This window comes from Myodes glareolus, chromosome 1 (assembly GCF_982192425.1).
Source record: "Myodes glareolus chromosome 1, mMyoGla1.1, whole genome shotgun sequence".
NCBI lineage: Eukaryota > Metazoa > Chordata > Mammalia > Rodentia > Cricetidae > Myodes > Myodes glareolus.
Genome location: NC_142026.1, coordinates 55,778,788 through 55,806,777, shown reverse-complemented (window position 1 = coordinate 55,806,777; position 27,990 = coordinate 55,778,788). Strand labels below are relative to the sequence as shown.

Genomic DNA, 27,990 nt, shown 5'->3' with positions numbered 1-27,990 from the left:
GAGGGGCAGAGACAGGCAGATCTCTGTGAGCTCAAGACCATCCTTGTCTACCAAGTGAGTTCCAGGACAGGCTCCAAAGCTTCAGAGAAACCCTGTCTTTGAAAAAAAACAAAGTAAACAAACAAACAAACAAACATTAAAAAAAACAAGAGAGACCAATACAATAAAGAAAAAAGCAGAAAAACAAAACAGCCACACACAATGAAATTCACCAAACTCAAACTGAGCTCAGTGGGGACATCCATATGTGTTTCGTCCCTGTAACAACTGATTTATTTTTCAACACAGGGTCTCCCTATGAGGATGTCCTCAAAGTTGAGACTCTCCTGCCTCAGACTCCTAGGGCTACAGGTGTGTGTCACCACATCCGGCAATCAGATGTTACTGCATGCTCTCCAAAGCATCTCTAAGTCAGAGAAAGGAGAAGGAGAAGGAAAACAGGTGGACGGTACCCACTTTCCTAACTGAAGCTGCATCCCTTTGATTGTGTGCAGTGTGTTGAAGGGCTCAGTTTCAAAGAGAAGAGAAAGGCTGTCCCTGGGTGGCAAGTGCATCAGAGAGTGGGCAGATGTGTTCACAGCGATGGCAGGTAGGAGGCAGTGCAGACCGAGGGGAGGACAGTGGAAAGGAGTTGGATTCTGAGGGATTTGAAGAGAACAAAATGTTTGGATCTGCCAGGTGACTATGTGTGGGAAGGGGGAGTCAGGCTTGGTGCTGAGCAGGGAGAACACAGCTGAAGAAAGTGGAGAAGGGGAACAAACTTAGGGGAAAGACAAGGAATTTGAGGACCTATGGATGGAGGTGTGGACCAGAGAGGGAGGGATGCCAGCACAATGTAAGAAGTACTGTTGTTTACTAACACTGATGTTTTCAAGACCAAGTGACAGTGCCTTTGTCCCCACCTGAGACATAAAAATCCACTTCTGAGTTACAGGAGTCAGGTCCCCAATATTACCTAGAACCATGGGCTTACACACCAGACACACATACACACAACCAGAAAGGAAATTTTGTTTTGTTGGTCAGGGGAAATAGGAAAGAGGTCACATTTTCTTATTTGCACAATCAGCCATTCTACAACAATCCATTTCTTAGAAATTAACAGTGAACTGGAAAAATGTTAACTGGAGACAACTTTATTCTTAGTATGTGTGTGTGTGTGTGTCCCCCACAGCTCGTGTACGGAGGAGGTCAAAGGATTCTGAATACAGGTTGTCAGCTTCCACCTTGTTTGAGACCCAGTCTCGGTGGGCCAGTTGGCCGGTCAGTTTTCTTTATGTGGGTTCTGGAGATCTAAATTCGGGCCTTCACACTTGCAAGTACATTATCTCTCCAGCCCAGGAAAAACGGAATTTTTACAATTAAAGTCGCCTGGCTTCAAGGGAGCCTCCTTCTCTCCTCAATCGCATTCTTGGGGACCTGGGAGGTGGGCTGGTTGGTGGAGAGGAAGATCCTGGGTCTTCAGTGTGGTCCAAAAGAAGAGATAATTGGGCATCCACTTTCCTGGAGAAAAGTTGGGGAGGTAGAGGCTGGGGTGTGTACTCGTGGTAAGAATCTGGAGTTGTGGGTGGGGTTCTGGAAAGGGCCTTGGAAGAGGCAGACACCCAGTAGGGTTGTCATAGGACTCAGGGGCTCAGGATGGAAGATCCTGGTGGGGAGTGCTCACCTTTTCTGCTGCCGGAGCTCCGCCCTCTGAGCTCTTAGCACCCGCAACACAGGGTCTTCCTGAAACTCGCTGCCATCAGAGTCTGAGGAGTAAAGGGCTGAGCTCCAGAAGATGGACACAGGGTTTGGGAGCACCATCGAGACACCCAAGGGCCGGGTTGGAGGGATGGTCCAAAGGTTAAGAGCACTGGCTCTTCTAGAGGACCTGGGCTCAATTCCCAGTCCCCACGTGACAGCTCACAGCTGTCTGTAACTCCAGTTCCAGGGCTTCTGACACCCTCGCAGACATACATGCACAGAAAATAAAAATGAATTGGAAAAAAAAAAAAGATACCCAAGGGCTCTGGGTCCCTCACCTTCCGCAGCCTGCAGAAGTCGGGTGGCCTGAGATAGCAAGTCCTCGGAGGGGGCGTGGCCTGAAGCAGCTGGGGCAGGGGTCAAGGCATCACCAGCTCCCGCCTTAAAATCAGGCAACTGGACCTTCTCCAGTCTTCTGGATGCCTTTGGGGTTGTAGCCGGCTGTGGATCCCTAGCTTCCGTTGAGAGGGTGACTTTACTTTTCCGAAGCACTGGCCGGCCCGTGAAGGATGCGGCCGCGTCTTTGCGGGACTCTGTCTTGGACCCACGCTGAGACTCCAATGGAGGGGGCAGACCCTTGGCTTGAGGGGGTGTGGGCCTGACTTCCTGAGATTCTGGCTCAGGTGGAGATGGGCTCTCTAAGCTAGGGGCCGTGTCGTCCAGACTGTCTGGGAACAGCCGAGCTGTCACTACCTGACCCAGGGCACCCCTGAGCTGCAAACAGGGACTCTCGAAAGCTGTTGCAGTGTCTGGCTGAGCTGTCTCCCGGCGCGATGAAGCGCTGGCCCTCCGAGGTTTGAGTTTCTTGGGCTGGGCAGAACTACTCAGCTCAGTGGTAGTTGGCTCCTGAGGGGTGTCCTGTAGTGGAAGGGTGGAAGCCCAGGGAGGTGGAGTGGACGCTGGGGGCACTGGGATGGAGACTTGGGGAGTAGGGATGGGGGCTGGGGCAGCTGGAGTGGCAGTAGCGGGTGCTGGGAAGGAGGCCACCGGAGCAGCGGGAGAGGCTAGCAGTGTGGTAGGAACCATCCCGAGAGATACCCACGGATTGGCCTGTGGGGCCCAGAGGAACCCGTGAGGGCTGGGGGTCCAGATGTGTGGAGAGGGCCCCGGAAGAGGAGGCCTCTCCACATAGAAGGCCTGTGGGGGAGGAGGCTGGGCCACATTGCCCCATGGTGGAGCACAGTTAGGCTGGGTCCCCAGAGAACCAAGATTCACTGCAGGGGCAGGAGGAGTCTGTAGACAGAAAGAGGTATCTGAGACAGGAAGGAAGAGGTGGAAGGTCCTCTGTCACCTTTAGGTGTCCCTTACCACTGTTGGGCTCACGCCTTCAACTCACCTGAGTGGTGAGGGCTGGGGTCCGAGGCAACACCCAGGTTCCATCACCCTCAGCTCCTCGAGCCTGCTCAAGCTTCCGCCGCTGCCGCCATTGATATAAAATGTCTTCCTCGGGCTGAAGGGTTGCCTGTGAGGCCTGAAGGGTTGCCTGGGAGGAGGCTGTGCGGGGAACAGGGATGCGGGCCTGGGACGGTTCTGGGACTGCTGTAGGGGGAGTAGAAAGGAAAGGGCTGAGGGGGCACAGGGCGACACCTGAAGCCCACGCTTCTGACAGGCAGCCCACACACCACACAATTCCTTTGTGAAATGAGAAGGGCAGAGCAGAGTTAGAGGCCTGGGATTCTCTTTCTCTTGCGATTTTGCTTTGCAGCCTGGGCTGGGTTCAAACTGGCAATCCTCCTGCCTCAGCCTGGGCTTATAGACAAGTGTCATTACACCCAGTTTGTGACTGTACTTGTAGCTTTCCTTATTTGTTTTTATTCCTTCTGTGATTCTTTAGAACTTGATCCCTTCCCTCCCTCCTGCTCCAGGTGCTCAGAGCGCCTGCAGGACCCTATTATTGTCCCAAAAGTCAACGTACCCTCTGTACCCACCATGGTCAGAAGACTCCTGACAGCTTCACCAGGCCTCTCCCACCTATACCACACGGCTCTGTCACTGGCCTGGAACTCCCTGTGTACCAGGCTGACCTGCGACTCAGAGATCTGCTGAGATCTTTGCTGAAGGCAGGCTCTCTGAGACACCCAGTCCCTCTAGCTTGTGAGAGTCTCACCTAGCCTGTGCTGGCCTCAGACTCAGTATGGAGCTGAGACTGACGGTGAGCTACCGCAGCAGGCACCATCATTCCCAGCTTCTCGCTGAAGTTTTTCACCCTCAACAGTCCTCATGCTGTAGCTAAGCTGCATAGATATGTGCGGGATGGACATGGGCTTGGGACCCCAGTCCTGAGCACACTGAGACTTAGCCAAGCCGTGTGGAATTGCCAGATATTCAACTTTGTTTTTTTGTTGTTGTTGTTGTTTTTTTTTTTTTTTTGCCTACCAAAAAGTTCCATATGGTTCACTGTGATATTAACAATACAAAAAAGCATGATAGGCCTGGTGGTGCCTTCCTGGAATCCCAGTACTAGGGAGGCTGAGGCAGGAGCTGCACGTGAGTTCCAAGCCAGCTCAGGCAGCGCAGGAAGAGCCTGGTTCAAAGAAAGAAAACCAGAACCAATGAAGTGTGGATATTTCCTTTACTCCGCAATAAGCCTTCCGATTTTGGAGCTTATTGTCATAATAGCAGTGAGTACGGTAGGCCTGTCACAGCCCTGACAGCTACTGTTGACAGGCCTGTGTGAAGGGCCTCCCAGGTACTCATGAGCTCAGTTCATCTCCACAATACCTGTGAGTGAGGGGTCCAGTTACTATTCCTGTATCCCAGTTAACCAAGGCCCAGAGAGGCCAAAGTCACACAGCTAGTAAGCGGATTTGAACCTGGCTACCATCAGTCCTTACCTCCCGACACAGATTCTTTGGGACTAGACCTCTTGTTGGAGTCTGGATTGAAGGTCACAGAGCAGGGAGAGAGGCCATTGGAGCTGATGGGGAAGGAGGAGCTGCTGGCATCACTGGGACTGAGGGAGGAGGAGGAGGAGAGGGAGGCCTTGCTGCATGGAGAAAGCACCGGTGAGGGGAGCGGTGAGCCGGGCACAACTGGCGAGGGAGAGGACAGGGAGAGGACGGGGAGAGGCATCACCTGCGCTTCAGGAGCTTGGCCGCTCTGCTTTGTAGGCTCAGTGTCTCCAAGTCCAGCAAAGATGAGTTCCAGGTGTTCAGGCTCTGCGCAGCGAGAGGGGCCTGAAGCTAGTCCCTGTGCCAAAGGCTGCTGGGAAAGGGGCTCTCGACAGAAGGTCTGGGGACTTGCATTCTACCTGGCACTTTCTCGTGGCAGGGAAGCTTAAATCTGCTTCTCTTGAGGAAGAGAGGGTTACTTTCCCTCTTTCGCTCTAGGGGTTTCTGTAACCCGGGCTGGCCTTGAACTCATGATCCTACTACCTCAGCCATGCCAGTATTGAGTGCTTAGTGGGAAAAGTGCTTTCTGTACAGGTCACAGACCTGAGTTTGATCCCTAGAACCTACACAGAAGTGAAAGAAGAGAACCAACTCCTGGGCGTTGTCCTCTGACCTCCACACACACACAGAGAGAGAGAGAGAGAGAGAGAGAGAGAGAGAGAGAGAGAGAGACTCATACACATACTACATTTAAAATTTAAAAAGGAAAGATTGAACCTATCTCCCTGACCAGACCTGCCTAATCAAAAGATTCTATTGAACAGTTCAGTGATTAACTTGAAGGTGCATGAAGAAAAAAAAAAAAAGACAGAAATGTAGGGCTAGAGAGATGGCTCAGCCATTAAGATAACTGACTGCTCTTCCAAAGGCTCTAAATTCAATCTCACCACATACCCCTGCCATGCTGGACTGGAATCCCCTAAAACTGAGCAAATATACCTTTTCTCCTTGGCTTCCGTCAGTGTTGGTCACAGCAGCAGGACAATAACAAATATGCATGCGCACGCACATCTACTTTTAGCGTTCAAAATCTCATTCAACTAGCAAATCCTTCTGCTAAAGATTATTTTATTTATTTGTTCACTTACTTAAGCTAGAATATCATATAGCCCAGGGTGGCCTCCAACTCCATACATAGCTGAGGGTAACTTAAGCCTCTGATCCTGGTGCTGAGACTACCGCTCTGTACCACCAGGCCTACTTTTATGTGGCACTGGACTTTCTGTCTGCTGGGCAAGTATGTTCCCAAATGAGCCACATCTCTGTGCCCAGAAACCCTTTCTCGTTTAGGGTTCCTTAAGGTGGTCATTGTCTCTAATTCCAACCCAGGGCTGGTGCTGTCAACTCAGGCACGCAAGAGAGGGAGAAGGTAGCAGTGTCACCTGCTTTACTTTCTGAAGAGGAGCTGAAGCCAGAGATGCGCTGCACATCCCAGCGAGAGATGGACCTGTCGTTGGGGATCTTCCTTTGGGTTCACTGGCTCCTGCAGGGAAACCTCAGCTGATCACAGGGTCCAGGAAGAGCGATTGCTGCTGGGCACCTAACAGGAGAGGTTTTAGGTACCTGCTGCAAGGTGACTGCTGATGTCTGACGACTTGGGCTGCAGCCACCAAAAGTCAGCTGGGGTCGGGCCTGCAGGCTGGCGTTCCTCTCGGCTTGTAGGCTGAGCTTGGCGGAACCTGTTTATGTACCTGTGAGCATCCAAGGGTGAGAAGCAGGGGGACTAAGGGAGCCACGTGGTCATGACAGTAATTATATCAACAGCAGCAGGCACAGTGTTCTTCTGTTTGTCAAGCACCACGGAAAGTGGTGCTCAGAGGCCCGGATAAGAAAAACTCCTTTTGCCAGCAGTGGTGGCGCAGGCCTTTAATCCCAGCACTTGGGAGGGGAGGGGGGGGTGGGCAGAGGCAGGCAGATCTCTGAGTTCGAGGCCAGCCTAGTCTACAGAGTGAGTTCAGGAGAAGCAGGACTATACAGAGAAACCCTGTCTCAAAAAGACGAAATAAATTAAATAAATAAATAACTGCTCTCTTCAAATCTACCAAAAGCAAGCACTTGGTTTTAAAAATCCATTTCTCTTTCTTATATATTAATGTAATTTTAATTTTTTTACATTTTTTTCTCTGTGTGTACATACACCCTTACAGGCATGGGTGCACACTTGAGCAGGCATGCTACAGTGCACATGTGGAGGTGGGTCCCAGGGATTGACCTCGGGGTTGTCAGGCTTGGTGGCAAGCACCTTTATCCACTGAGTCATATAGCCAGCCCAATATTAATTTTCTTTAATTTTTTTTTCCTCTTTTGGTTTTTTTGAGACAGGGTTTCTTTGGGTAATCCTGGCTGTTCTGGAACTTAGCGGACTGGTCTCGAACTCAGAGATCCCCTGCCTCTGCCTCCTGAGTGCTGGGGTTGAAGGTGTGTGCGACTACTGCCTGGCTGTATGTGTGCCTTTTCACACTTGATGTGTATGGGATAGCACACACATCACAGAAGACACCTTTGTGGAGTCAGTCCTCCCTTTCCATCTTCATGTGGAGTCTTGGGATCAAACTGAGGTTACCAGTTACCCACTGAGCCATCTTGCTGGCCCCTTCATTTTTGTTTGTTTTTATACAAGGTATCATTTACTTAGGCTGGTTTTGAATTTACTATGTAGCTGAGAGTGACCTAGAACTTCTGATCCTTCTGCCACTACCTTTTTTTTAAATTTTTTTATTTTTTTGATTTTTCAAGACAGGGTTTCACTGTAGCTTTGGAGCCTGTCCTAGAACTAGCTCTTATAGACCAGGTTGGCCTTGAACTCACAGAGATCCACCTGCACTGCCTTCTGAGTGCTGGGATTAAAGGTGTGCACCACCATGGCCCAGTTGCCGTACCTCCGAAATGCTGAGTCTATAGGCATACATCACTATGCCTCATTTTATGCGGCTTTGGGAATCAAACCAAGGGTCCTGTGCATGTTAGACAGATGCGCTAACAACTGAGCTACATCACCAGCCAGACTGGCTCTTGAGCAACAAAGAATAAGGGAGTATGAATCTGGAAGAGAAATGTCAGTGATGACCATTTTGGCCTATGAAGGAAAGGACAACAGCTTAGAGACAGAACAATAAGACAGATGGAACCTATGTTCCTAACACCTTAAATAACAGCTGCAATGTCAGCCCTGGTTGCTTCTGCCTGGACCACTAAATGAGGGAGATATAAATATTATCAGGGTTAAGCCATAACTAATGTAGGACCTCTATCTTTCAGACCCAAGGACTCACTCTACTATGTGTGTTCTCATAGATCATTATGTGGAGGAACCAATGATTCAGAACAGTCACAGTGTATGTATGTGGTTAGCATTCCCAATTCAAGGAAACTGAGACCAAAGCAATGCAGAGAATAATTAACCAAGGCAGGATCTGAACTCAGGCAAACTCCAGACCCCTCAATAACACACATGAAGTGCCTGGTCCTAAAACAGTACTGCGTAAACAGCTCTGTCTCACGGTCATTATGGGATGCCTTCTTCCTCCCTTTAGCCCCAGATCTCCCTTCCCTGCCAGGAGTTCTGGCACTTACTTGGCTACCACGGAGTCCCCGCTGTCAATTACAGCGAGTGGTGGAGAGGTACTTTGTTCCTCAGTGCTGAGTGGGGAAGGGGTTCCGGAATCGGTTGGCCAGGACACTTCGGACAGCTCAGGGGAGTTGCTTGCTGTGGCCTGGGGAGCTTGTGACCTTTGAGACCTGGATGGACACAGGATTTAAATTGGGAGAAATCACAAGAAGAAAAAGTCAGATCAGAGGATGATCCCAGTGGGGAATGACCACACATAGAGGTAGTCCAAGAGAGGAGACATCCCACTGTTACCAGTGGAAGGTTCAGTTGACAGCCTAAGGGAGGCTGTGGTTGGGGACCCAGGAGTCAGAGAGCTGGAAGTGGGATGGCCACCAGCAGCGGGGTTAGGGGATTTCTCTTAATCGGTCATCCCCATTCTCATCATATGCCTGCCTGTCTGCCTTCCTTCCTTCCTTCCTTCCTTCCTTCCTTCCTTCCTTCCTTCCTTCCTTCCTTCCTTCCTTCCTTCTAGCAATCACTTCCTGCTGTTAGTCTATGTCACAGAACTTTACCTAAAGCATGTCCTCACCTTGGGGCTCCAGTTCTGGCTCCTCGATGGCCAATAGGGTTGTCCACCTTGGAGAACATTCCAAAGGGGTTGTCTTGGGTAATGAAAACTGGCAGGCTACAAAAGAAGCAGAGCATGGTAAGAGGAGGACAGAAGCTAACAATTCCCATGAATTCCTGGAAAATATGGACTACAGTTCCCACAAATCATCACTTTGTAGTCAAGACAATGCTCATAGAGGTGTGATTCCATGACCTCTTGAAAGAGACTTAAGAGAACCTAGGAACTGGTAGTTGATAGTTCTTAACTCTGGATCCAGCCTAGGAGGAGCTTTTATTGTTTACTTATTTTTGAGACAAGGTTTCACTCTGTATACAGCCATGGTTAGCTTTGCACTTCAGGTTATCCTCCTGCCTCAACCTCTTGAATGATAGGATTACAGAAATTTAGGAAGGCTTTTAAAACCATAGATTTGTTGGGTGGAGGTGGTGCACAGCTTTAATCCCAGCACTCAGGAAGCAGAGGCAGGTGGGTCTCTGTGAGCTGTGAGTTCGAGGCCAGTCTGGTCTAAAAGAGCTAGTTCCAGGACAGGCTCCAAAGCTACAGAGAAACCCTGCCTCGAAAAACAAAACAAAACAAACAAAAACCATAGACTCCTATGTGATGTTCACCTGTCATCTCCGCACTCAAGGGACTGAGGCAGGAGGATCAGAAGTTCCAGAGGCTGGGGAGATGGCTCAGTGAGCAAAGAGCCTGGCACAAACATGTGGACCTGTGTTCAGATCCACAGAACCCATGTAAAGCCATGTGCTAGTACAAGTCTGCAATCCGAGTACTCCTACACTGAGGTGGGAGGTGGACACAGGAGAGCCCTCCTAAAGCTTGTAGGCCAGCTAACCTGTAGTACTCAGATGTAAACATCAAAGAGACCCTGTCTCAACAAGGTAAAAGTGGGGTTGACACTTGCCTAGTGAGCACAATGCTCTGAGTCTGGTCCGCAACTGGGGACTGGAGGGAATGGGGGTGGGGAGAGATGGGAGGATGACAGACAAAGCAAAAGATGAGGACAGACACCTGAGGTTGTCTGATTTCCACACGGTGCACCCACACTTACACACAGAAACAGATGCATTCACACATGAAGGCTACATGGACAAGAATAACATGTTATAGAATCATGGTTCCCACTTCAAGCTAACAGAATCAGAATGTCAGTAAACAAGCTAGACACTGCATCTTCTCCAAAATATCCAAGCAATTAAAAAAAGATTTACTTCTTTTTATGTTTTGTGTATGAGTGTTATGCTAATGTATCTGTGCACTACATGTGTGCAATGCCCTCGAAGGCCAGAAGAAAGTGTCAAATTCCCTGGAATTAGTACATTACAAATGAAGAAGAGCAGTCATGTGGGTGCTGAGAATTAAACCTGGGGTCTCTAGAAGACCAGCCACTGCTTCCAGACTCTGAGTGAACCCTTTCTCCAGCCCCATCCAGGTAAAATATGGTCTGTTGTATGATTTTGTATGTTTTTAACTGACATGTGTTAATTGTACATGTTTATGAGGTGCAGTATGATATTTCAATACATGTATACAATGTGTTATAATCAAATCAAGGTAATTAATCTCTTTAAACATTTTCCATGAAGCCCATTTCATGAAGCCCCAATGAAGACCACGACTAAAAAACAAGTAATTTATTAGCCAGGCATGGTGGAGCATGCCTTTAACCCCAGAACTCAAGAAGCAGAGGCAGGGGCAGGTGGATCTCGAGTTCAAGGCCGGTCTAGGCTACTGAGTGAGTTCCAAGACAACTAAGGGCTACACAGAGAAACCTTGTCTCAAAAAAATAAAAATAAATAAAGAAGAAAGTAATTTAAAAGACATAAATGAAAAAAGAAGAACGAAAATAAAAGAGAAATAGACAAAAATAAAACAACAACAAAGAACCGGACTAAAACATACACAGTACGTTTCCGGTTAAATCTGTTAAGGGGAGGTGGATGTGGACTGAGAGAAGGGGTAGATGGACTACAATCCCCATGAGCCACCGGGCCCTCCTAAGCGAGAAAGTTCAAAGATAACACCCATGGTTGTCTGGGGAAATTTGGAAACCCACAAACAATTTCCAAGTTTCATTTAGACTCCCTTAGAGCCACCCAGAGAGAACAAAAGACATGAGATCCCAGGGATGGGGAGGTTCACGGCTGGAGCGCCAAAACCTGCGTAGCATCTTGGGAGTTGTAGTTCCAGTGCAGTTGGGCCGGAGACCCCCAGGCTCCAGCAAATCCGTGTTACCTTCCCTGGGCTTCCTGTGATCTCTGAGGGAGGGACCAACCTCACCTGCAGTCCGTCCCGCATCTACCTCAGCGTTAGTGCCAGCTGAACTCCTTAACGGGACACCCCGACGCCTACCCTCCTCGCTTAGTAACGCTGTCAGCTCCGCCCCTTTTGGGGGGGCCTCCAAGGCGACCAATGAGAGTCTAGAAAATAAAAGTAACTGGAAAAGCGGCCGAGGGGCGTTCTCTCGTGACTGGCTGCAGCATTGCTGAGGGCGCGTGTTTGATTGGAGGCAGGGAGTGTGCAGCAGTCATTGGCAAGACTTTTGACCAATAGAAAGGATCAGAGGCTGGGCAGCCTCTTGGAAGAGCGCTAAGTGTGTTGGCTTTTACGCAGTCCTTTTTTTTTTTTTTTTTGCCTAACCGCCAGAGTTGTTGTAGGAGCTAAGGCCCAGCTCCAGCCTAACTACTGTTGCGGGGCTAACCGGGGACGTCTGTCTTCACTTAGCCATCCCTCTATCAGTTGGACCGGCAAACCCGTCTTGATGGTCACCTTAACCACTTTCTTCTTGCTACTGAGCAGCTGGTCTCAGTCCTTGCCAGGTCCGGGCTCCTGGCCCAAGCAGTAGGATCAAAACGAGCTATTTCTGGCCCCGGCGCGCAGCCCCTGGGGGCCAACTTGGAGTGTTCATGCTCACGCCCCCCCTGGCCGCTGAGCACCCGAGGCTGAGTCAGAGGCCCAGAATTAGGCCCGACCTACTCTGGGGTAGGGTCTGTTCTGTGTCCTCTGACAGCCTGGCGTGGCTGCCGCATTCTCCAGGAATCTTCCTAAGACTGGTGCGTCATCCTCAGATGCCAGCCGGGCGGAGATGGATTAAGATGATGGAGAACTCTTTTACAGGGCCCAGGTTCCCAACTACTGCCACAGTGGTTCGCCACACCTAGAAGGGTCTGCCTCCTTAAGCATTAGCTTCCCCTTCTAGAAATGGAAAAGGCTTAATAACAGTACCCTGGTGTCCTTTTCCAGGCATCCAGCAGGCGTTTAATAACTAGCCAAGTCATTATTGAAGTTTCTAAATAAGGCATACTAATGGCTGAGTCTGGCCTCAATCCCAGTGTCCCTGAGAGGCCCGCCGCGAGGGCCGCACTGGGCACAGTATAAATCGGAGAGTGCGTGCGCTTGGGCACTGCGGAGCCCAGAGTGGCAGCGGAGGAACAGAATGGAGATCCCCGTGCCTGTGCAGCCTTCTTGGCTGCGCCGCGCTTCAGCTCCTTTACCTGGTTTTTCCGCTCCGGGACGCCTCTTTGACCAACGTTTCGGGGAGGGACTGCTTGAGGCGGAGCTGGCTTCGCTGTGCCCTGCTGCGATCGCCCCCTACTATCTGCGCGCCCCCAGTGTGGCACTGCCCACAGCACAGGTGCCAGACCTGGGGGAAGGGACAACTCAACTACTAACAAGACTAGCGGTCTGGTTCTCCCTGGGGTCGGGATACGGGAATGTCTGTAGATTTTAAGTTTCGGGAAGAACGCCACCTTTCAGCGGGCCACTGAGAGTCCTCGGAATGTGGTGTGTTGAGACCGGGTTACTATTCCCCTGAGGGGCGAGGAGTGGAGTCTCATAGCTCGGGGGTGGAAGGACGGAATGAGGAAGGTGACCCGAGGAATCCGGGGACGGGACACCGAGTCCCGAAGGGTTGGAATGGTCTTGTGTATCGGTCTCCCAGTTCGGTGGGTGATTTGAAGAAGGCGGCCTTGGTCACTTTAAAGCAGAGGAAGGGTACCATAAATTCAGTAGGCACCGGAGGTTTCATAACCTGAGAACTCTGGAGATGTAGTGGCATCACTTGCTAGCGTGGTGGGGAATAAGAGGTCTCGTAAACAAAGCCATGGTGACTGTGGAGTCAATGACATGGGGTAGGGGTACAGGGCAGGTACCCAACTCTGTCACCCTCTGAATGTGAAAGTTCAGGAGAGGTGGACCCAGTGCCTACAAGGGAGGGAGGAGGCTAGTTATTTGTGTGTAAGGTTGAGGTTCTGGTGACTCTGAAAAGGGAACTGTCTACCCAAGTCCTTGGGCAGCAGCACTGTAACCTACATAGGGTAGGGGTGCTGAGTCCCAGAAGCCAAGCCCCCACCCAGTGAAAATCCCACACCTAGGGGCTGGAGAGATGGCTCAGAGGTTAGGACAACTGACTGCTGTTCCGGAGGTCCTGAGTTCAATTCCCAGCAACCACATAATGGCTCACTCCTATCTGTAGTGAGATCTGGTGCCCCAGAAGACTATACATAATAAATAAATCCCACACCTATGTCCATGTATGCAGGCAGCCAAGGACCCCGGGTATTTTTCTGTGCTACTGGATGTGAAGCACTTCTCTCCAGAGGAAATCTCTGTCAAGGTGGTTGGCGACCATGTGGAGGTTCACGCACGGCATGAGGAGCGCCCGGTAGGCCTGCAGGCCAGATGGGACAGCAGGGTTGGGCAGGAAGGTGGGACGCTCAAGTCCATTTCCCTCCCCAGGATGAACATGGATTCATTGCTCGAGAGTTCCACCGTCGCTACCGCCTGCCTCCTGGTGTGGACCCTGCTGCTGTGACTTCGGCACTGTCTCCTGAGGGTGTCCTGTCCATCCAGGCCACACCAGCATCAGCCCAGGCCCCACTTCCATCACCACCTGCTGCCAAGTAGGGGTCCGGGCATTATAGGACCGAACCTGAGAAGCCTCTTTAGGCTCCCTTTTAAAAGCCGATCTGACTCCGCTGCCCAGCCAGATGTCCCAATCGCTGTCAAGACAGTTCCTCCCCACCAAATCTGGGTGTCTTTCCACCTAAAGCCCTACCTGTGCCTTAGTAACTGAGACACACACCCCAAGCCTGCCCTGTCCCGTCAGCTTTCAGGCCCCATCCATAATACCCCTCTAGGGACAGCACACACACTGTCACCCTCCTTGGCGTAGACTCCACTTTGGGCGTCTACTAGCACTAGGCCGCCTACTGCACTTCTAAGTTGTAGAATGCCCACACTGTAAGACCAGAGTACAATGCAGATAGTGCTCCCCCACCCCAGGCCTGTCACCTGATTCCCCACAATGACCCATGGGAAGGCCAGTCTGACCCAGACTGCATGGGCCTTCCACATCAGAACATTAAAGTCTGGTCCACCAGACTCTAGATCCTGTCCCTACCACCTAACAGTCTGCCCCAGGCCATTTTCTGACTTGAAACTCCAGGAGCCTAAGTTCCCGAATCCTGTTCTGACTTCCCAATCTATTGGTTGGAAATCTATTCCCCACCAACCAGGAGCCCCAAACTCAATTGTACAGATACTCCAACTTCCCCAGATGTGCTAGGCCAATGAACCAGAACCCTTGGGTTCCTTTGTCCCGACCCCCACCTGCAGCCAGATTTCTTAAGCAGCCACCTCCCCATCACTTGTCCTGTAAGATCAGTCACACCTTTGTTTCCTGTCACCTCATGCCCTTCCTATCAGTCCCCAATAAAGGCGCTAGAGATTCATTGACTGCCTTATGTCTGGGCCAGTTTTGGTTGGGGGGCAGGTTTATTGGGGTGAGGGTGGGGGACTGGGAACATCACTGCCGATCATACATCTCCCGCAGGATCTTCATGCTTTCTGAGTAACGAAGCTGATTCCGATGAGATGCCTCCTTCCACCTAGCGAGGTAAAGGAGGATTTAGCAACTCCTTTTACATGCAGAGGGCATGTAGGAAGGGAGCAAGTGGGACAAGGCATGCTTACCTCTGGCGTATACGTTTCCAGCGTTGCATGTTGCGATAGATGAGCGTGGAAAGAGAAGGTTCAGGCTCGGAGGGCTGCATGGACAGAGAGGCCCAGCTAGGTGGCCATGCCCCAACCTCCCAACACATGCCCTGAACTCCAGGCCAGCCTCATACACCTACTTCGTCATCTGGGGTACCCTGGGTCTCAGGCTGCAGGGGGGATGGAATTCGGGATCTGCAGGTATCACCAAGTGACCCAGGGGCTGTGGGTGGAGGCAGCTTGTACACATCACGGCTTTTGCTGTTGATGACCTCTGAACCCTAGGGAGACCAAGCCCCACTGTGAGGCCCAAGAGTCAGAGCAGAGGGTTAAAAGTACATGCATCCCTCCTACCTTTCCCAGTGACACAGACATGAGTCAGAAACCTGCACTTGGAGGAGTCACAGCAGAGGGACACATACCTTTACCAGCTAGAGAACGGTCTTCCTGTTCTAGGGACCGGATCTTCTTGTCAGCCTGAGAACCCTTGTCTACCCTTGCCAAGCCCAGGGAATTTCATCTATACCTGTCAGCCCAAGGTAGGGGTCAAGATGCCTGCCTTAAGGAACTGTTCAGGGGGCAACAGGTTTACCCTTATCTTGACAGAGTCAAGTCCTATGTCCGTCCCAGGGATCCCTGTCTGCCCTCTTAGGCCAGAAGACTTCCAGACCCCCAGCACCCTCCACCCCGCTCACAGGGCCCACATTTGCTCACCAAGGCCCCCCTGGTAGCCACTCTGTCTGCACTAAAGATCTCTTTTAGCCCTTTATTTCTTAGAATCCCTGTTCTCTAGGAAGCTGTATCTAACCGGCCTAAGGATCTCTGTCTTCACCTAATGGCACATAGCTGTGTGTCCTATTCTATGACTCTATACTCATTTAGGGGGCCCAGAGATTATACCAATCTACCACCAATGGGGGGGGGCGGGGATCTTGAATCTATCCACCCACTGCTCTCTCTGGCCTCTGAGTCATCCCACCTCCTCATCCTCAGGCAGAGGGGGCAGTGGTGAGCTGGGTGACCGCTCCCGCTCTCGCACTGAGGGACTGTTGCGCATCCAGGCACGGCAGATGGGGTACAATGGTGTGTTCTCACTGAACTGGGCCAAATCCACACTCCGGTCAAACAGCTTGATCACATATGTGTCTGGGGTGGGGAGGTGGGACATAAATGAGCACCCTTATTTAGTTCCTGGCTCCATGCCCACCCTCTCGGGCCCCTCCTACTCACTGGATCTCTGAGGACCCCCCTCAGCCAGCCCATCGTCCATCTCCCTCCTCTTCTTCCTCCGCTGGTGGGGGAAGCGGGCGGATGGCCTATGTGGTGAAGGTGAATGTCAGCCTGGAGCTGGGGACTGAGAACCCAAGAGTGGGCTGGGGCCCCAGTTACCTTACCTTTTGCCAGTAGCAGCGATGGAGCAATCCCTGCAGGGAGAAACAGGGTATCAGCAGCCGAGCCTTTAATAAACACCTGCTCAACACCTCCACCCCAAGGAAGGGTGATGTAGTTTGGTAATAGAGCATTTGAATAGCATGGGCAAAACCCCTGGGGTTCAATCCCTAGCACTGAAAACAATAAAAATGGACATCCTGGGGTTTACTGCTACCCCTTGTATCCCACAGACATCCCCAAGGTGTGAGCCACTTACACCACAGGTATCTCTGTCCATATAAAACCCCATCAAAACCTCTTACTTGTGTGTATCTGAGGGTGTCTTTCCAGCATCTTCATCCAGACGTTCCCTAGGAGCAAAAGAGCACCATTGGCTTAGGGTACTGAGGGCCCAGAATGTGATAATAATGGGTCTCCCCAGGGAATACTTTTCTCCCCGTGTCGGCCTCTAGTCTCCCATCCAGATCCCAACCACAAAGAGTCCAGACACAGTTCCCACCCTTGTGGTCCCCAGGTTGGAGCAGACCCCAACCTGTCCATGTGACTCTTCTCCAGGAGACACTGAAGAACGGCATCCAGTTGGTTCCGGGCTTTGGCCATCTCCATCTCTGAGGGCAGAAGGTACAAAGTAGGAATCAGTTCACATAGGTGCACCCCCACACCCTCTGTGGGAGGCAACCCTAAGGTCTGGTCCAGGTGCTCTGAAAGTGGCAGCTTTAGTGCCCCTCAGTGGAGAACTAAGATGAAGACAGAATGGGGCTGCTGAGCCTTAGGCAGGGGTCAAGCCGAGGCCGCTGCCATTGCTCCACTCTGTTGGCTCCTCTCCCACACAACACCAGCTTAAGGTCTATGATCTGCACACCTTCCATGGACAGCCCTTGGGGGCTTTCTACCAGGTCCCATACTAGGTCTGGCTCTCTAAACTAACCCCTCTTCCTGAATCCCCACCAATCCACAGGTTCCTGGACTCACCCTTTCCCTTCCTGGTCTTAGCCCACTTGGCTTCCTGTGTGTCTAACGACGTATTCCCTCCCCACCTTGCCCTCTCCCCCCACTGAGCTCCTAGCCTCATTCTCTCTTTCTGATCCACTTTCCACGACGTAGACAAGAGAACCCCCCCTCCCAAGGAAGTCAGGCCTAGCCAGGCATAGTAGCACGTGTCTGTTATCCGAGCACCAGCTCTGGAGACTGAGGCAGGAGGATTAAGAGTTCAAAGCCAGCCTCAGCTACAAGAAACCCTGGCTCAAACAATAAGCAAAACAGAGAAAAAAGTAATAAAAACAGACAAGCAACTTGGCTTTGATCTTCCCCAGCATGGACCCCTTCAGGATTCCACAATCCTGACCCAGGAAAATGCGGTCTGGACTCAGCCTGGTGTTTCCAAGCCTACCCTTGTCCTACTGTATATTTGTGGCAAGGCTCCTTCCACTTGAGTGTCTCTCACTAGGTAGTCATGGGGTGGCCTGGAATTTACTAAACAGAGCAAACTGACCTTGAATTCAGAGATCTGCCAGCTTCTGCCTTCCACGCACTGGGATTAAAGGTGTGTGCCAACACAAACAGCCCCTCCACTATTCCACTCAGGTTTTCTTATTGTTGGACTGTAGGTAGGGTTTTTGTTCTGCTTTGGTTTTTTGTTTTGTTTTGTTTGGCATTTTGTGGTACACATTTACCAACTTACTCCTTGGTTCACAAACCTCCCTAGACTACCCATTTCCCTCAGAGGAAAAGTCCTGGACCCATCTATCTGTCCTCCTTCCCACCACCTCTTTGTCTCCATTTCTTCACTGCCGCAGCCATCCTGGCCTCCCCGCTGCTCCCTTGGTACCGCTGGCTACTCCCCCACATCGCCACTCCAACTGCCATTTCCTCCCACTTTGGGACTGATTTGTTTGATTAGCTGTGACTACAAGAAATATCACTAAGGCCTGGTTTTACTTATTTTTCAGAACTGGGGATGAAACCAGGGGTCCAGGGCATGCTAAGCAAACGATAGGCTCACCTACAGCCTTATCTCGTTTTAGGTAACACTGCTCCCATTTAACATCTCACATCACTGTTTTACTACTGACCACCTTTTCTTTCTGGATTCTGTACCCGCCTCACAGCCCTTTACCATGTCATTCTAGGGTTCCGTCTGGCTCCACCTGAGCCTCTGTTTTCTCATGCACCACACTTCCTACGCCCTAAGGTTACTGGAATACAGCAATTGAGAACTGATTCCCTGTACTTCAGGGTCACAGCACAACTGCTGACTCGTGACGACTTCCAGAAATGGGAAAACTAAAGTAGAACAAGAAAAGGACCCTTCTTAAGAGTTAGGGGCTCCGGACCCCGCAGTGTTACTACCGCTACAGGGCCAGAATGACCACCATTCAATCTCAAAGCTACTCTGAACACAGCCCGGGATGGTTTGAAGATGGCATGCTCCGGGCGACTGTCAGATGGGCTGCAGAGAGATGCCACATAGTTCACTTTTTTCGCGATAACCCACGTCTCTCGGGTATCTGGATCCCCAGTCCTCACCTGATTTCTCCACTTTTACCTTCACCGGGAACATGGTTTGGGTCCAAGTCTAATTCGCTGGATCAGAAACACTTAGAGGAGACAGGATTCACAAGCCAAGGCAGGAGGCTGGCAGGAAAAGGTCAAAGGTAAGCCTGGGTACCACTGGCCCTCGGGCCTGAGCACCGTCCAGTGGTCACTGCCTGGGCCGCCACTTCCCTTCCTTCCCTTTTGTAGGTGGGCCCCTTTGGCAGCCGCTATTTCCCATTAGTTAATGAAAACGTCAATTTCATTCGCAGGCCAATTGACAGCCTGTACCATTGGTTCCCCAGCCTGTAAGTTCCACCTTCCCGAGGCCCTGTTTCCGGAAACAAACCAACGACAACCCAGGAAACTACTGGGGGGGGGGGGAGGGCGGCGGGGGAGATCGTGTGATTCAAACTTCCAAGGCTCGCCGCGCGGAGCACTGTGGGAAGCGCAAGGCTTCTCGAGATTTGTAGTGTTATATTTTAGTATTGTCAGTATACTCATTTATAGCTTTGAACTAACTACTGTAGCTCTTTGTCACCGAGATCCCTAAAAATGAAGACTGATCTGGAGTTGGACTGGCTCCTTAGTGAAAGCTGGCTAGGTATCAGTTACCTGCTGAGCAAAATCTCTGTCATTCAAGTATTTAGAGCGCTGGGTATTCATCCAGACAGTGAGGACACCACAAGGAACAAAACAAGCAATGCTGCCTTGCCCTAAGGTGCTTATCTTGAAGAGACTAGAAGATAGTCAATAAACAAGCCAAAATTCTAAATGAAATGTAAAAGGAACAACAACAACAACAACAACAACAACAAAAACTGCTCTAAAATAGTCCTAGGGAACATCAAGGTAGGTCTGAGATTTTATATCGTTATTTATTTATTTATTTATTGCCTCACTCTGGCTCAGTCTAGCCTGAAACTATATATGCAACCCAAGCTGGCTTTGAACATTAACATACCCTGCTGGGTATCTTTGTTTGTCTGTTTACTTATTTATTGGGGGTTGGGGTGTGAAGGGGCACACACGTACCATGGTACACCTGTAGAGGTCAGAGGATCACGTACGAGATTTGGTGGTCAAACTCAGGCCAGGATTGGCAGCAAGTGCCCTTCCGCACTGAGTCATCTCACCAGACCCTCTGCTGAAACTGTGGGGTTTTTTTTTTTTGTTGTTGTTGTTGTTTTAAATATATGTATCTTATTTAGTTGGTGTGAAGGTGTCAGATCCCCTGGAACTGGACTGACAGAATTGTTAGCCATCATGTGGGTGCTGGAATTTGAACCTGGGTCCTCTGGAAGCGCAGTCAGTGCTCTTAACCAATGAGCCATCTCTCCAGCCCTGAAATTGTATTTTATTGTTTTGAGACAGGATATCAGTATATAACTCTGGCTGGCCTGGAATTCACAGAAATCCACATGCCTCTGCTTCAAAGCACTGGGATTACAGATGTGAGCCACCAAAATCATGAAATTTTCAATAGAAGTTCAAAGGGCCAGAGACATGGCTCACTGGTCAAGGGGACCCAAGTTGGTTCCCAGTACCCATATGGAGACTCATAAGCATCTGCAACTGCAGTTCCAGAGGATAAGACGCCCTCTTCTGGCTTCCACGGGCACTGCATTAAAGCACGTGTGTATACTTAAAAATAATAAAAATAGGAAAGTCAATGAGGTTTTTCTAAGAATGCTCTTAGTTCTCTCGCTCTAGACACCTCCAGAGTCTAGGCTCACATGAGTTCTTCCTTGGCCAACAATACTAAAACACAGAACAAGAAAGTAAGTATCTTGTTTGGTTTGTCTGCTGGGAATTGAACCTAGCATCTTTCTCACGCGGAACAAGTGTATTACCAGTAAACTACATCCCCAGTTAAGAAAGTCGGGGTGTTTGTGTGTCCCCACTTTGTAGACCAGGCTGGCTGCAAACTTACAGAGATCTGTTTGCCTCCGCTTCCCCAGAGCTGAGATTAAAAACGTGCACCACCACCATCTGGCTAAGAAAGTTGTTATTTTTTTGTTTTGTTTTGTTTTTCGAGACAAGGTTTCTCTGTAGCTTTGGAGCCTGTCCTGGAACTAACTCTTGTAGACCAGGCTGGTCTCGAACTCACAGAGATCCACCTGTCTCTGCCTCCCAAGTGTTGAGATTAAAGGCGTGCACCACCACTGCCAGGCGAAAGTTGTTATTTTTTAATGCACAACTACCAGTATAGGATAGCAGCCCCTAGAAGTGGGGGTGTCACTCTTTTCTTCCTCATCTGTGAGACAGGGCTCCTCAGCAGGAGAGTTCCTATTTCAAAAGGGTTCAGTAAGTGTTTTTGAATGTTGGCAACCATTTTATGCTTCTTCCAAAAGATTCCAAGAAGTCAATATTTAAAGTTAGGATCATTTATTAGAGCAGATGGGAAATGGGGGACAGACAGTCTTTAGGGTTTGAGAAAAGCTTAGAGCAGAGAAGCCCATCTTGGGGGAAAGAACAGATCGCCAGCTTTCCAGCTTGTGAGGTTATCAAGGGGTGCCCAGGGGAATGGTGAAGGAAAGGTAGTCCCCAAGAGCACCCCAGCGGGGCCGGTAGATCTGGAAGATGGTGATCCAGGTGGTAAGAACAATTACCCAGAAGAGGAAGCCCACAGCTGAGCGCCAAACATCTATAATGAAGAACAAGGGTTGGAAGAGTTGACCTCCCCCGGGCCCACCTTTTTATCCCTGCCACAGATCTCCCAGAGGTCTTGAGCCTCCATCATCCCTTCCAACCACCCACTACCCTGTTTGTTTGTTTGCTTTTTGCTGGTGCCCTAGAACTCACAGCCTTTGATTTGGCTCTGCTCTGTGTAGGCTGGGGCGAGGAAGGCCTCTCTGAAGAACCAGAAAATGTTGACCAACCAAAGAAAAGGCAGGAATGCAAAACCACCTAGGAAAAGAATAGCCACACTTGGCCAAACGGCAATGAGGACCTTCCCTGATCCCCACCTTAAAAGCCCATTTAGAAGGTCCTCTCCCACGTTCAACCGGAGATCTCCGCTGTTTGGGGTTTACAGATCCAGGGATTCCTTATCTGGACCCAGGCGTTCATTCTTTCTCTTTTGGGACTCAGAAACTGAGGCCCCCAGCTTGCTCCTTCCTGAGGTCTCTCTTCTCGCGGACCAGAGTCTACATTCCCAGTTGCGTTACCCCTAAAAATCCACAATCCAGTTCGCTATGTCCTCTAGCCTCGGGACGCTCTAGTCCAGTCCCCTGTATTACCCGAAACCTAGGGGGATCGGCCTTACCAAGATAGTACTTCCGGCACAGATTCAACTTCTCCTCATTGGACACCCGCTCCAAGTTCATAGCTGCGCTGGAGCCCGGTGGTTCTAAGGGTCTGCAGACCAAGACCCAAACGACAAGCGCGAGATCACGAACTACCACGCCCCTATTACGACAAATTAGATAAAGGGAGAAGGTTGCTACGAGAGGAGGGTACCTCTGCGCCCGCCAACAGGCAGACTAGTTAGGGTGCGCCAGACAACCCCCAACTCACCAATGGAGTTTATCCCTTCTGCCGGGATTCCTTCGTTGTTTTTAACTGCGGCCGTTTGCAAGAGACGCCGCAGGTTTCTGCGGAGTTTGTAGTTTTTCTTTTCTTTTCTTTTTTTTTTTTAATTTCCCCCGGAGGCTACGTTGTACGCATGCGTTGCTAGGACCTTGCGCATGACTGTCTGGGAGAACAAGCGGGCCTCCAACACGCGTGCGCAGTCGCGGCATAGGCAGGTACAAACTACACTTCCCAACGCTCCTGAGCAACGGAAGTGACGTAAGGAGCAGGCGCGTTGGAGTGTTCGGGTAAAAATGGCTGAATATTTAGCTTCGATATTCGGGACTGAGAAGGACAAGTGAGAATGGTGAAGGGAGTGGCCTCTCAGGGAGCCGGGGCACTTGGGTCCTTATGGGCTGGGTGGACAGGGCAGTGATCGTGGGATGCCCGGCCTTCCCGGCCCTCGGTTTACCTCTGTCTTTGCACCTCTTCCAGGGTTAACTGCTCTTTTTACTTTAAGATTGGGGCCTGCCGGCACGGGGACCGGTGCTCCCGACTTCACAACAAACCCACTTTCAGCCAGGTGAGACCTAGATTCGTGCCGCTCCGCGCTTCGTCTGCTGCCCATCATCCCGAGGTCCCGCCTCTTCCGGATTCCTAAGGCCAATCTCTCTTGCTTTCTGACCTGGCCCTCTGAGTAGACCCTTCTCTCGGGGACTGGGCCACACCTCCCATGTGCGCAGGCCACGCCCCTTGACTGTCCAGGTCGTTTCTTAGGCGCAAGCATCTCTGACAAACTCCAGTGGTTCCCATTTCAGCCCCCAGCCTCACACCCACTCTGCATGCAGCCCTGATTTCTGAGCCCAGGCCTCTTTATTTTTTGTTCAGACCATAGTGCTGCTCAACTTGTACCGAAATCCACAGAACACAGCCCAAACCGCAGACGGATCGCACTGTGAGTAAGAAAACCAGTCAGGTCAGGGGCCGAGCAGACAACCCCCAGCAGTCTACGCCCTCATTTCCCTCTTTGTCCCGCCTCCAGGTCACGTGAGCGACGTGGAGGTGCAAGAGCACTATGATAATTTCTTTGAGGTGAGACTTGCCGGGATAGCTGGGTTCCCTGTGTGCCAGACCTTAGCTGAGTCTCTCTCCATCTTCTGCAGGAGGTGTTCACAGAACTGCAGGAGAAGTACGGAGAGATCGAAGAGATGAATGTGTGTGACAACCTTGGGGACCACCTCGTGGGCAATGTCTATGTTAAGGTGCCTGTTGCCCCCTGCTTAGAGCCCAGCAGTGGAAACATTTGAGTGCCTGATGGCCACCACTGAAACCTCACAGCCTGAGGACTGTCCCTCAGAGCTGACTCGTCCCCTGAAGATCTTGACTTCCACAGCCCATGGTCATCCACTTTTCCCTCAGTTCCGCCGGGAGGAGGATGCAGAGCGGGCTGTGACTGAACTCAATAACCGCTGGTTCAACGGTCAAGCTGTGCATGCGGAGCTGTCCCCTGTCACTGACTTCCGAGAGTCGTGCTGCCGGCAGTACGAGATGGGGTATGGCAAAGTAGAGGAGTGGGCTGTGCATCAGAGTCCCAGGCACTTCAGGGTTTGGTAGGGGGTTGTCAGTGGTGATGGCCTCTTGTATCTGTTCTTAGGGAATGTACCCGAGGTGGCTTCTGCAACTTCATGCACCTACGACCCATATCCCGGAACCTTCGCCGACAGCTCTATGGGCGAGGACCCAGGCATAGGTACTTCAGGTCCAGCTTACCAAGTACTCCTATACCTTGAGATGAATCTGATTCTGGTTTTGTGGGCATACCATTTCAAGGTTCTTGTGCTATATATATAGTTTTGAACCTTGCCTGGAGAGCAGTACCAGTAGGCAGACTTTTCCTGTCCTGCAGCCGCTCTCACCAAGGCTTATATTAATTACAAATGCTCAGCCAGTAGCTCGTGTTTGTTATTTTTTTAAATTATTTATTTATTATGTATACATTATTCTGTCTGTGTGTATGCCTGCAGGCCAGAAGAGGGCACCAGACCCCATTACAGATGGTTGTGAGCCACCATGTGGTTGCTGGGAATTGAACTCAGGACCTTTGGAAGAGCAGGCATTGTTCTTAACCTCTGAGCCATCTCTCCAGCCCGCTCGTGTTTGTTATTAACTAGCTCTTACAACTTAACCCATTTCTATTAATCTATGTGGTGCCTCATCTGACTGATGACTCCCTGACTCTGCCCTTCCTTAGCCCGTCATTCTCAGTTTCGCTTTCCTGCCTAACTTGATCCTGTTCAGCTATTGGCCAGTTAGCTTGTTTAGTAAACCAATCACAGTGACACAGTGTAAAGGATTACTCAACAGCAAGTACCTTAATCTCAGTGCCCAAAACAGTGTGAAGTCCAAACCCAAGACCCCTGAGTACCAATCCTGAAATGACATTAACAACCATCCTGTGCCTGAGAGAGCGGCCTGGGAAAATCTTCACACCATTCCTAACTTTCTTACCCATCTCTGTCCACACCTCTTCCCACTTCCCAGGTCACCCCCAAGATCCCATACAGGCCACCGTCCCCGAGAAAGGAACCGGCGCCGTTCCCCAGACCACCGGCATGGTCGCTTCTGAGACTGGTGCTCCTGTTCCTCACCCAAGGGCAGAGATGTTCCTGTGCAGGGTCCCTTCTCAAAGCCCTCTTCACTCCAGCTCCATCCCAGGCTTCAGAACTTCACGATACAATCTGCTCAGCAGAGGAACTTGCTCCTCCCATTCCTCCTCTAATAAAGCTTTAGAATTTGAGTGTGTGGTTTCTTTCCACCCCCACATCTAAGAGAATGTATACACCAACCACAGGCTCAGTAGAGCAGCTTGGAACCAGCTGTGAAAGGAGGCTTTGGGTCTGGGTCTGCACCGGTAAGTTGGGACTGCTTTTGTACCCAAAACTTAAATTGCCCTTTCTAGGTGCCTTTTAGGGAAATGTCCCCAGTTGTGGCAGGTTGGAGGATTCCTAACAGATGGGGATGAGAAAAGGAGAGGGAGAGGTGACTTGGGGCCGTTAGTCCTCAGGAGGTTAGGCCTGAACTCTGAAGCCCACCACGCCACCCTGAGATGAAAGGTAGGTAGTCCCTACCCTTTCAGAGCTTGGAAAGCTTTGGCCATCTGCTAGTACTGTGGTGTTTGGTTTGTGGTTTGTTTTAATTGGTTTTGGGTTTGTTTTTGTTTTTCAAGACAGGGTTTCTCTGTATAACAGCTCTAGCTGTCCTGGAACTAGCTCTGTAGACCAGGCTGGCCTGCTGGAGCTAGCCCTGTAGACCAGGCTGGTCTCAAAACTCTAAAAGATCCACCTGCCTCTACCCCGAGTGCTGGGATTAAAAGGTGTACACCACCACTGCCAGGCTTTAATTGGTTTTTGAGGCAAGGTCTCACTGTATAACTATGGCTGGCCTGAAACTCTCCCTGTAAACCATGCAGGTCTCAAACTCAGAGCTCCTTCTGCCTTTACCTTCCAAGTGCTGGGATATGCGTCCCACACTTGACTGCTGGGATGTTTTAGTAGATTCACCACCACTGCCCCCCCCCACGGCCTTCATCTAGTGAGACAGGTTCTGTTACCCCATCTTAGAGAAGAAAATGAGAAGGCAAGTGTGTGAGGACGGATAATCTGACCATCCACATCAAGTTCTTTTTAGGCCTGTGGGCCTGGAGTTGAGTATGGGGCACACCAGCCCTCAAAGAGGCCCCGCCTAGAATTCTGCGCCCCTACACCCACCACTTCCTCCTGCCCTGGACTTCCTGGAAAGTGTTGCAGAAGCGGTGTGGATGGAAGAAAGTCCTGTGGTCACAACCCACAGGTTGTGCTGAGATGGGGCCCAGATGTCTTTTCTGGACAGCCGCAGTGGCCATGCTGCTGCTGATTCGAGCTGCCTCGCGGGAAGTCTCTGGGTTCTGCGGCCGCCTTGAGTACTGGAACCCTGACATCAGGTGCTGCCGGAGCTGCCTGCAGCGCTTTGGGCCTCCAGCTTGTCCTGGTGAGCTCTAGATAGTACCAAAATAAGGGGCGCCAAGAAGTGGCAAGGTTCTTGCTGGTCCTGACAGTGGGGCTTGTTTGAGGAGTATGGGCGATGGGTCTTTGGCAAGTAAAACTGGGAGGATGGACTGAGCCTGTGCAGAAAGGATAGGTTAGGACGAAGACAAAAAGCGAATTTTACCTGTGAGTGGGGAGAGAGGGAGAAAGGGCTTATGTATATAGATTTTACAATGTGGGCAGGACTTGGTAGAGTGGGTGGGGAAAGGGGTGGGGTTTCCTGTGGATTTGAAGGGGAAGGGCCAACTAGCGAGGGAGGGAACGTCTGTGCGCAGACGTGCCTCTGGAGCCCATTTGTCCTACTAGACTACGAGTTTACAGAAAACTGCGGACTCAATGACTTCGGCGACACGGTGGCACATCCTTTCAGGAAGTGTTCTCCTGGGTATTGCAACCCCAATAGCACAGAGCTGTGTAGCCCCTGTAGCAGCGGAGCCACAACCCCTGCACGTATGGAGAGCCACAGTAGAACCCAGAAGCAGTGTAGAAAGGTGCTTGATGCCTGGGCTCTGGGACAGGGATTGCCTGAGGTAGCTGTGGGCTGCTGTGGGTTCCATGAGCAAAGCTTGGGTCAGTGGGGGAGCCTCACTCAAGAGGGTGGGGGAGCACAGCAGAATCCCCAAGTGCAAAGCCTTCAGTGGGTGGATGAGGTGGGAGCAGAAGTAGATCCATTTAAGGACCTAAGGGGTGGGTGGGAGGCTTGTTTCACTCTCAAACCTCTATCTATCCTCAGAAGCCCATCCCTCCCAAGGAAGTCTGTCCTCCGACAACTGAAGAAGCAGGGCTCTATATCTCCCTGGCTCAGGAACAGACAACCAAGAATAAGGTCTCCAAGCCTGGCTTTGCTCCACCCTCAGTGCTGACCCTCTTCCTGGTGCTCCTGTTCTTGGTAGTGGGCTTGCTCTCTTTGTTCAAGAGAAAAGCCTGCTCCCATCCCTGTCTCAGCTTGGCTTCTGGAGGCCCCAGCACTTATGCACACTGGTGCTCTCCAGGCACCCTAGAGATGTTGGGAAGTAGGAACAGCGGCAAGACACCACCGCTGCAGCTCTCAAGCTGGGGTTAGTAGGGGACAGCCCTGCCCAGGAGGGAAGGTAACCTTGAAGCTTGTCCTTCCTCCCCTTCACTACCGGCCTGGTTTTCCAGAGCTTCAGGGCCTGACCTCACAGCCCCTGTCTCGCCTCCTGGACGAGCTGGAAGTCCTGGAGGAACTGATTATGCTGCTGGACCCTGAGCCTGGGCCTAGCGGGGGCATGGCTTATGGTACCACACGACACCTGGCTGCAAGATATGGGCTGCCTGCCACCTGGTCTACCTTTGCCTACTCACTGCGGCCTAATCGCTCACCCCTGAGAGCCCTGATTGAGATGGTGGTGGCAAGAGAGCCATCTGCTACTCTGGGACAGCTTGGCATACACCTGGCCCAGCTAGGGCGGGCAGACGCACTGCAAGTGCTATCCAAGCTTGGCTGAGTCGGGGTTTGCTGGAGCTTACTGCTCTCTCAATAAAGTTTCCCTTGAAGCTAATGTCTGCTGCTCATTAAAGGAGTCTTCTTGGAATATAATCCTGGTGGGGCCCCAAGCCAATAGACAGCCTTCTTTCGGTAAAGGGTCCATTCCAGTATGAACAGGACCTGTATGAACCTGGCCACTCCTGGAGTTATCT

The 27,990-nt window shown here is 51.0% G+C and overlaps 6 protein-coding genes across 11 annotated transcripts; 3 read left to right on the top strand and 3 right to left on the bottom strand.

Annotated features, from left to right (window-relative positions):
* Positions 1-1,120: 1,120 nt before the first annotated feature.
* Proser3 (proline and serine rich 3) lies at positions 1,121-11,240 on the bottom strand. Of its 3 annotated transcripts, none has more exons than XM_048438290.3 (11): positions 11,096-11,240; positions 8,774-8,869; positions 8,208-8,372; positions 6,198-6,325; positions 6,017-6,117; positions 4,819-4,901; positions 4,578-4,729; positions 3,080-3,282; positions 2,022-2,976; positions 1,667-1,748; positions 1,121-1,503 (listed from the first exon to the last, which is right to left on the bottom strand). In XM_048438290.3, exons 2-11 carry the CDS (start codon positions 8,830-8,832, stop codon positions 1,362-1,364), a joined length of 2,070 nt encoding a protein of 689 aa, XP_048294247.1. In that variant the 5' UTR covers positions 8,833-8,869; positions 11,096-11,240; the 3' UTR covers positions 1,121-1,361. The 3 variants fall into 3 exon arrangements, with proteins under 3 accessions (XP_048294247.1, XP_048294256.1, XP_048294263.1); XM_048438299.3 differs by having other exon boundaries at positions 4,578-4,696; XM_048438306.3 differs by lacking the exons at positions 6,198-6,325; positions 8,774-8,869; positions 11,096-11,240 and having other exon boundaries at positions 6,017-6,174; positions 8,208-8,343.
* A 224-nt stretch (positions 11,241-11,464) lies between these two features.
* On the top strand, positions 11,465-14,547 carry Hspb6 (heat shock protein family B (small) member 6). Of its 2 annotated transcripts, none has more exons than XM_048438354.3 (3): positions 11,465-11,868; positions 13,356-13,478; positions 13,553-14,547. In XM_048438354.3, the coding sequence occupies exons 1-3, from the start codon at positions 11,722-11,724 to the stop codon at positions 13,718-13,720; spliced, it is 438 nt and encodes a 145-aa protein (XP_048294311.1). In that variant the 5' UTR covers positions 11,465-11,721; the 3' UTR covers positions 13,721-14,547. The 2 variants fall into 2 exon arrangements, with proteins under 2 accessions (XP_048294311.1, XP_048294308.1); XM_048438351.3 differs by lacking the exon at positions 11,465-11,868 and adding an exon at positions 12,181-12,449.
* A 24-nt stretch (positions 14,548-14,571) lies between these two features.
* Positions 14,572-19,043, bottom strand: Lin37 (lin-37 DREAM MuvB core complex component). Of its 2 annotated transcripts, XM_087906687.1 has the most exons (10): positions 19,025-19,043; positions 18,728-18,835; positions 16,734-16,809; positions 16,504-16,551; positions 16,204-16,233; positions 16,040-16,125; positions 15,789-15,955; positions 14,950-15,090; positions 14,789-14,862; positions 14,572-14,703 (listed from the first exon to the last, which is right to left on the bottom strand). In XM_087906687.1, exons 2-10 carry the CDS (start codon positions 18,759-18,761, stop codon positions 14,622-14,624), a joined length of 738 nt encoding a protein of 245 aa, XP_087762813.1. In that variant the 5' UTR covers positions 18,762-18,835; positions 19,025-19,043; the 3' UTR covers positions 14,572-14,621. The 2 variants fall into 2 exon arrangements, with proteins under 2 accessions (XP_087762813.1, XP_087762805.1); XM_087906679.1 differs by lacking the exon at positions 19,025-19,043 and having other exon boundaries at positions 18,728-18,959.
* Positions 19,044-21,104: 2,061 nt separating this feature from the next.
* Positions 21,105-22,407, bottom strand: Psenen (presenilin enhancer, gamma-secretase subunit). Its single transcript, XM_087906704.1, has 4 exons — positions 22,253-22,407; positions 22,002-22,144; positions 21,539-21,643; positions 21,105-21,380 (listed from the first exon to the last, which is right to left on the bottom strand). The coding sequence occupies exons 2-4, from the start codon at positions 22,060-22,062 to the stop codon at positions 21,241-21,243; spliced, it is 306 nt and encodes a 101-aa protein (XP_087762830.1). The 5' UTR covers positions 22,063-22,144; positions 22,253-22,407; the 3' UTR covers positions 21,105-21,240.
* A 12-nt stretch (positions 22,408-22,419) lies between these two features.
* On the top strand, positions 22,420-25,043 carry U2af1l4 (U2 small nuclear RNA auxiliary factor 1 like 4). 2 transcript variants are annotated; one of them, XM_087906695.1, is made up of 8 exons: positions 22,420-22,604; positions 22,742-22,829; positions 23,135-23,201; positions 23,289-23,338; positions 23,410-23,508; positions 23,666-23,799; positions 23,901-23,996; positions 24,788-25,043. In XM_087906695.1, exons 1-8 carry the CDS (start codon positions 22,561-22,563, stop codon positions 24,870-24,872), a joined length of 663 nt encoding a protein of 220 aa, XP_087762821.1. In that variant the 5' UTR covers positions 22,420-22,560; the 3' UTR covers positions 24,873-25,043. The 2 variants fall into 2 exon arrangements, with proteins under 2 accessions (XP_087762821.1, XP_087762823.1); XM_087906697.1 differs by having other exon boundaries at positions 22,551-22,613; positions 22,767-22,829.
* Positions 25,044-25,070: 27 nt separating this feature from the next.
* On the top strand, positions 25,071-27,851 carry Igflr1 (IGF like family receptor 1). Its single transcript, XM_048438240.3, has 5 exons — positions 25,071-25,157; positions 26,096-26,272; positions 26,635-26,819; positions 27,062-27,386; positions 27,472-27,851. The coding sequence occupies exons 1-5, from the start codon at positions 25,079-25,081 to the stop codon at positions 27,795-27,797; spliced, it is 1,092 nt and encodes a 363-aa protein (XP_048294197.3). The 5' UTR covers positions 25,071-25,078; the 3' UTR covers positions 27,798-27,851.
* Positions 27,852-27,990: the final 139 nt, after the last annotated feature.